General features: G+C 39.8%; 5 protein-coding genes across 5 annotated transcripts in view; 3 read left to right on the forward strand and 2 right to left on the reverse strand.

The window, feature by feature from the left end:
• The window catches only part of CBG02451, a gene marked incomplete at both ends in the record, with an annotated part of 12,010 nt that extends 10,296 nt beyond the window's left edge, over positions 1–1,714 (reverse strand). The window contains 6 exons of the mRNA XM_002630711.1: positions 297–605; positions 652–908; positions 956–1,213; positions 1,267–1,390; positions 1,436–1,564; positions 1,607–1,714. Coding sequence (XP_002630757.1) covers positions 297–605; positions 652–908; positions 956–1,213; positions 1,267–1,390; positions 1,436–1,564; positions 1,607–1,714 — 1,185 coding nt within the window. The remainder of the gene's footprint in view (positions 1–296; positions 606–651; positions 909–955; positions 1,214–1,266; positions 1,391–1,435; positions 1,565–1,606) is intronic.
• The window catches only part of Cbr-lys-8, a gene marked incomplete at both ends in the record, with an annotated part of 10,229 nt that overhangs the window by 1,366 nt on the left and 1,247 nt on the right, over positions 1–7,616 (reverse strand). The gene's annotated exons all lie outside the window — the stretch shown is intronic.
• CBG02450 lies at positions 2,664–5,297 on the forward strand (the record flags this gene model as incomplete). The annotated part of the gene is made up of 7 exons (XM_045242564.1): positions 2,664–2,729; positions 2,772–2,966; positions 3,011–3,118; positions 3,166–4,425; positions 4,495–4,536; positions 4,679–4,885; positions 5,079–5,297. The coding sequence occupies 7 exons, from the start codon at positions 2,664–2,666 to the stop codon at positions 5,295–5,297; spliced, it is 2,097 nt and encodes a 698-aa protein (XP_045092299.1).
• On the forward strand, positions 5,785–6,024 carry CBG25639 (the record flags this gene model as incomplete). Its single annotated transcript, XM_045242565.1, has 2 exons — positions 5,785–5,973; positions 6,004–6,024. 2 exons carry the CDS (start codon positions 5,785–5,787, stop codon positions 6,022–6,024), a joined length of 210 nt encoding a protein of 69 aa, XP_045098174.1.
• CBG25640 lies at positions 6,718–7,431 on the forward strand (the record flags this gene model as incomplete). The annotated part of the gene is made up of 2 exons (XM_045242566.1): positions 6,718–6,800; positions 6,846–7,431. The coding sequence occupies 2 exons, from the start codon at positions 6,718–6,720 to the stop codon at positions 7,429–7,431; spliced, it is 669 nt and encodes a 222-aa protein (XP_045098175.1).

The following is a 7,616-nucleotide window of genomic DNA, read 5'->3' on the forward strand; positions in this document are numbered from 1 at the left end:
AACCAAAACAAAAGAAAAATCATCACGATAATAGTTGGGAAGAACCAAGAAAAATTTAAAATAGCTTCCGATATCATGAATAACTTTATCGAGCAATAGTAATATATTTAATCAACAACAACAAGAAACAACGGAAAAAAATGACAAGGGATCGAAAACTTCACAGGGCGACGAACTTATTTGGCAACAAATTTATTTTGCCCTTCTTCCAGAGCTTCCAGTGATTTATCAGCTTGTTCCTTGGTCATAATCTACAAATATTCGAAATAGGGATACTTCTTCAAAATAAAACTGACCATTATCACAGGCAGGCCTTGTTTGATTAGATTGCCTGGCATACTAAGAATCGTCTTGAAGTCGTTCCACTCATAAACTTCCATCAAATATTCATCGTACTGATCGGAGATGAAAAATCGGACGTTGTCAAATTTGAATTTGTGTTCGGGATCCCACTGAGCTGGTTCGCGTAGTACTTCTTGCAAAAGCTCTCCAAGTGCAGTTGTTTCATTGGTTTCAGTGAGCACATCTGTCTGACCAGCTTCTGGATATTGCAGTAGAATCGGCCATACAAGATTGGAATCATCGTCGAATTTGACACACTCATGCTAAAAAATGGAGAAATAATAGAAGATCTTATGACATTTTCAATACCGTGTGCATCAATGGAAGTGAAACAGTAAGACGTGCCATATCCATCAGTGCGGGGTGATCGAAAGGAACTCTCGGACTCAAATTGAGATTTCTCTCTTTCAATGCATCTAGAAGTTTCTTCTTTGCTTCGGTTTCCTTTCTTTCCTCGGCTCTGGATTTCCGCTTATCCCGTTCTTCCTTCAGTGACAGTTCCACAGCTTTGACTCGTACCTTCTCCAATTCATCAATATACTTCTTCTCATCGTCTGTTAGGTCAGCTGAAAATGCTCTGGCTGTATTCATTAAAGCTCATAAAACTACTTACGAGTTTCAGAAGTCTCTTTTGTGAAAGCGAAAATTCGTTTACTGCTTTCAATCCAGTTCATCGCATCCTTGGCGTATTCTAACTCGAGAAGACACTCGGCTCCCCGAATAACACCTTTTAAATGCGTGGGATCAAACTTTCGTCCCATCGAACAGTCTTTGATGGCTGATCTGAGGTTCCCGATATGTTTCTGAGCAGCAGCACGGTTGAAATAAAGCAAGGCGTTTAGTTTACGATCAGGGCAGTTTTCTTTGATGCCTGTTTTAAAAACAATGGTTAATATCTTCTTCCCAATGATAGAAATAACAAACCATTAGAGTAACAGTCTGTTGCCCAACGATACTTTTTAAATTTGAAGTGCTTATTTCCTTCGTTTTTATGATGTTCAGCATTCTGTTGCTTATCTTCATCGTCTTCTTTGTCGTATTTCATAGCCTGGATTCATAACTAATTTCTGAATAAATACTGAGGTAGAATTACCTGAAGAGCTTCAATAGTATCTTGATACTTTCCATCTTTGGGCAGTTCTTTCATAAAAGCTGGATGTTGATCAATTTCTTTACACCACTCATCGAAATCGAATGGTTTCCGCGGTTCTTGTTTCTCTGCCTGGAAAAATATGTTTTTTATCCAAAGAATGATGATTCCCACTTTTTTGGCTGCCATTTCTTCCATGAACCGATCGAGATCATCGTCAAGCTTTTGGGCGAGAGCGGCTCTCTCTTCTTCGGTCCATTTCTTCTTTTGGGGAAGCTCGATAGGCGAATATTGATGATTCATTCTGTAAACTAGGTTGAATGAAAAAATTTTTCAAAGTGGGACAAGTAATACCTGCAAAAGTTCGAGAATTTTCGAGCAAAAAAGGTTTTTAGTTGAGTTTAGGGAGAAGAATTTTTTTTTTGAAAAAAAATGCAAGCGCGCTCCCCTGAAACGGAAGAAATTCAAATTTCAAAAAGCTACAGCTGTCCCCTGAACAACCGTTTTTTGACATTTTTTGGATAGACTTGTTCATGCTTTCTGGTTGATTTTTTATTTTGTTCTTTCGATCATTTCAAACCTGAATTCATCCTGAATTCGAGAAAATCATTCCGAATATCACAATTTCCCCAGTTCGATCCTAGGTCCCATTACATTCTCCAATCGATTCTTTAGTATATTTCAAGATTTTTTGTGAGCTTTGTTTTCATTATCATCTTTATTCAATCATCCGAATAACCATTAACCATTGCAACACCGCCCTAACGCAAGTAAATTCAAATGTTAGACAGTCACAATGTGACTAAACAATTGGCACACAGCCAACCACCCGCGGTTTCTCTGAACCTCCCTGGTACTCATGGTCTCTTCTTTTCTTTCTCAGGGCCAAGTGCATCATCATTCAGTTGGGGAGAGAAAGGGGTACATTCTCTCCACGACCCGTGTTTATTTCTTCCTCCAGCCCCACCCAATCGCATGTCACATTTTTACATCTTTACTTGACACTTTATCACATAATCAATACTTCTCAGAACTTCCTAGGTCTTTTTTCGGACAGTACCATATGTCCCTCTGTTTGATTTTCAATCTATTGGCTCTTGTTTAGCAGCTGAGCTCGCTCCCGTATATTTATTCACCGCGAAAGACAATAGTCTGTGAACAATACGAACACATTTTTTTTCCTTTCCAGGCCATGTACTGCTAGGAGAGGTGGATAATAAGAAATATAATAATGAGAGACGAGCACTCCCCACGCCATCAGCCTAACAGAAGCTCCAACGAGAACACCATTACAGAAGTAAGTGACACAAAGAATATTCTGGAATAACTCTATCTTCAGCTGATCCCAAACCAACTCTACTTCGGTTGCTTCCCTGATCCGAATGCCATCGATAAGTCTGACAAATCGATTAAAAAGACATGTTTCATAAGTGTAAATAATAAATTCCACTATGAGCCATTTTATGAGGATTTTGGACCATGGAATCTGTCGGTTCTCTATAGGTTATGCGTTCAAATCGATAAACTTCTGGAGGTAAGCGGTATATCTACAGATGAGATAAAAGATGTGTGATGCAGGTTGAAGAGAAACGCGGCAGAAGAGTGGTTCTTTTCTGTCAAGAGGATGGAACGGGAGACTATGAGAAATTGAGAGTCAACACTGCCTATGTTCTTGGAGCTTTTCTGGTGAGAAATAGAAAAGTTTAGATGGGACATATTTATACTCTTTTTAGATAATCTATCAAGGGTTCTCAGCCGACGATGCTTATTTGAAAGTGTCATCTGGAGATGGTCCAAAACTGATTGGATTCCGTGATGCGTCTATGGGCGCTCCCCAATATCTTCTCCATGTTCATGATGTTCTTCGTGGAATTGAAAAAGCTCTGAGATTCGGATGGCTCGATTTCTCAGACTTTGACTATGAAGAATACGAGTTTTATGAACGTGTTGAGAACGGAGATTTCAATTGGATTGTTCCGGGAAAGATTCTCAGTTTTTGTGGTCCTCACAACGAAAGCCGAGAGGAAAACGGGTATCCATATCACGCTCCAGATGTCTATTTCGATTACTTCCGCGAGAAAAAAGTGTCGACGATTGTTCGATTGAACGCGAAAAACTATGATGCTGCGAAGTTCACAAAAGCTGGCTTCGACCATGTTGACTTATTCTTCGTTGATGGAAGCACGCCATCTGATGAAATCATGTTGAAGTTTATCAAAGTGGTCGATAGTGCACAAGGAGGAGTTGCCGTACACTGCAAGGCTGGCCTAGGAAGAACGGGAACTTTGATCGCTTGTTGGATGATGAAAGAATTTGGTTTGACGGCAGGAGAGTGCATGGGCTGGTTGCGTGTGTGCCGCCCAGGATCAGTGATAGGACCACAGCAGCCCTATCTGGTCGAGAAACAAAAATTCTGCTGGGGATTGTCAAAGTCGAATGGAATTCATCTTATACCGACAAAAGAAGAAAAGAAATGTGTCCGACGTCTTGCCAATCAAGTGGATGATATAAATTTAGGAGAAGGAAAACGATCAAAGAGTCGAGAAACTACTACTCGTCCCAACATACTCAGAAGAAAAGTTCAAGCTCAAAATGGAGTAGAGATTCCGCCGGTTTCTGCTTCTTCGTCAACACCAGGAACTAGCCGATCGACGAGACGAGTTGTCGATGAAACTGCATTGGACGAACAAGGAAGATCTCAGGGAGATCGCCTACTTCAACTCAAAGCAAAACATCAACATGAAGCAGAACAAACCTCATCCAATACTCCAAGCCGTCGTTTCGTCAAAAACTCCGCTCCACAAATGGCTGTTCCAAGTCAAGCGTATCTTAACCGGAATCGTGAGCCTCTTCTGGTCACTCCAACGAAGACGGCTGGTCCATCTTCATCTGGAACCAGTAGCCGTCAGCTGAAGACAACTTCAAATGGAAATGTTGCCTATCGAACTAGAACTCCATCTGGCAGCAATGGAACCGGAACTCTTTCTAGAACGGTATGTGATAAAATTATTTTTAAATTTTTGTAGTGTCTATAATAGTGTTAGCAGATGAATATATTTCAGGGCAACGAGAGCTACCGATTCCACAACTCGTTATTATACGAGGTATCCTCATGTTGTGTGTCTCACTCTGTTTTTCTTTCAAATTTGTTCAGTTAATATAGGTTCAGTGTTTCAGAAGTTGCTTTTTTCTAATCCCCAACAATCCAAATGTGTATGTTAACTTTTTCAATTCCATATTTTTCAGCCAGCATCCGCAGTGTTTCCATCAATGGCTTCTCGTCGGAGTGAGGCTACTAGATATCTGTCTCCAACGACTCCGATAAAGCCGATGTCCCCAGCTTACACAGGAAGTGCCAACAGCTACAAGACTTGTCTTCGATCAGAAAAACCATTGGGAGCCACTACGTCCACTCCATTCAATCTTCAGCCACAAGTGAGTTTTTTTGGGATTGCTGAATAAAGGGTTAGATAGTATTGGAAAAGGTGAAAACAAAAGCATTTTTCGATGTTTCCATTATGCATGAAGCAACTATTTAATAAACTCTCCCTTTTTTGCATGCTCCTTCTTATAAGAACCATCACCATTTTCTCTTCCCCTTTTTTTTCTAAATATAGTGATGTGGCAGTGTTGTATCTCGTTGCAGTTTGGACTTGTTCGAGTGCCAATGGATTCACCGCACCTTGTGATGGCCCAACGACCACCACCGGCTCGTGTGCCACTCGCTCAACACAACTTCTCATCAGTGCAGATGTACAATCCAGCCAGTCGATCTCTTGGAGATAAGAAGCCAGTGACACGTAACACCGCATCCACATCAGCACTTCCTGCAATGTACATGACCCGGAGCAGTGTGCGGAAGTGATTTTGTTGAGGATTATGCATATCGTACCGTATTCTGCTCCTTTTCAACCTTTACATATATATTTTACTCGCATCTCATCAAATTCATCTAGATTACGGTACAGAATTCCGAAGTTCTACATTCTTTCGGGTGAATTTCGAAAAAAAAAGTTCCTAATTATTCTCTGTATATACCACAACAATCACTGACATTTCTTTTTTTTTCAACATCTCAAACTACTAAACCTTCGGTTTTCTTTGGTGTTCTCCTCTTTTTTTTTGCAGTTTGTTGTGTGTTCATGTTGCTCCTATTACATATATTCCTGTTCGTTGCAACTTTTATCTGCACACCTGATATACATCAAATGTTCTAATGGCTAATCCATCAAAATGAAAATAAACATCTTTTAATGAAAGCTTTATAAGTTTTTTCCTGTTCCATACAAATTTTGCAGATATCCAAATGTACTTTAACCGCTGAAACGAAGCCTCCAAAATGGATTTTGTCAATGCCTGGATCCTCAAAGTCGACATCGTCTCTGAAGAAGATTCAAGTGTCTAGACCGAGACCGTACCCATCTACAGGTGTGAGGGTCGAATTATGTGCAAATGGAAGAACTTACGATATCCGACCAAGAAAAGAAGCCCATGTAATTCCTGGAGCTGGTCTCGCAGCGAACACCGAGGCTTTATTAGGGGTGAGTTTAATTCCAAATATATTTTTGTAGCTTAACAACTATAAGAAGTAAACAATCGCTACTAATTTCAGAAACGCAAACCACATTTACCCTGACGACCGCAAACGAAACTTCTAACCTAAATTTTGCATGCTTATGTATATTTTATAATTAGTATCTTTCAATTTTTTATACAAATGTTCTAATTTTATATGTATATCTGACTTCTAGTCTTCAAATGCTTTCTAATCATCTTTTCCCACACAGTGTCCCAACCTCTCAACTGCATTTTCCTGCTTTAAAACTTGTCGAACGAGCGCCTTTACTATTATTAACGATGTAATCTATTTTCTTATTCTGAACTTTGTGACATTGAACGACGCTGGCGTCAAAAAATGATATGCTTTGATTTAATTTTGAAATAAATGTTTTCTTTGAATGATCGGAAGATCACAGTGCAAAAAAGGCAACACAATAGCAAAGTTTTACATTTTTCAGCTTCGAAAATCATGCGAATGTTCAGAAAAGTTGAGCTGAAAATGTTTTCGCTGCGATAAATATTGAAAATCTACCGTAAGAACTTTCAACAAATCACTTGGTCTCGCAGCGATATAGTAAAACGTTTCCGGTTCCCTTTAGCCGTTACTGTAGTCAAAAAATTCATCGACAAAAAATTTGTGTTGAATTTGATTTTTAACACCTTTCGAAGCTTCTTTTTACATTTAGTTATGCGAGTTTTCCCTAATTACTAAAAATGTTTCAGAAATGTCACAAGCCGATTTCATTGACAAAAACTTGCCCGGCTTATCTTGTGCTCAACATGAGAATTGTGGGCAGGATGTCGAACAGTAAGAGAAAAACACCAAATTTTTTAAATTCTTATTTATTTTCAGAAGCAGCACTCCGAACCCACCAGCTATCAAAAAACGACTCGTTTTGGTTTCTCGAAGAATTATCACAGTACACGGGCCCGTTCCGGCAGCGGGCCCTCCATGTTTTCCACCAAACAAACAGCCGATGAGTTTAGCTAGTTCGCCAGCTCCATGCATTCAAATGTATGCAAACGATATTAACCATGTAGAACATAGTTTTGTTTTCAGCAGCCATCGCATTTGCCTCATCTGTAGATTGATGAAGCCGGTGTCAGAAATCGTGATTATTACTGATGAAAATGACAAACTGTTTGTGGTTCTCTCAGCTATCTATCGTCGAAAAATGGATTTTACACTGGCTAACCACATCTACAAGCACTCCCCGTTCTATGCATGCTCTGCCCATTTGCCAGAAGCTTCAGCAGGAGTTTTGAGAATGTTAGGAGTCTCCAGCGCCGTCGGAATACTGAAAGCGCGCTCTCGGAAAGTTTCACAAGTTGAAGCATTTGCCAGGCACATATCCAGGAACTCGTATATTAATGTAGATAAACTGTTGAGTCTGGCATACTCGTTTACTCAAAAGCATCCCCAACCATTCGTGAGTTAAATGAAAATCTCAAAAAATACGACATAATGGGGTTATTCAGCAAGGTAAAATACCGGTTAAAAATTAGGTATTTTACCTGTATCGCTAATTCAGTAATGGGGTTATTCAGGGAGTCGGCAAAAAAGGAAAAAAAAAACTCCGCGAAAACTCGGAGAGTGTTCCAATCTGGCTGAAACTTTGGGGAA

Source organism: Caenorhabditis briggsae, assembly GCF_000004555.2.
Source record: "Caenorhabditis briggsae complete genome, chrII, whole genome shotgun sequence".
Lineage (NCBI taxonomy): Eukaryota > Metazoa > Nematoda > Chromadorea > Rhabditida > Rhabditidae > Caenorhabditis > Caenorhabditis briggsae.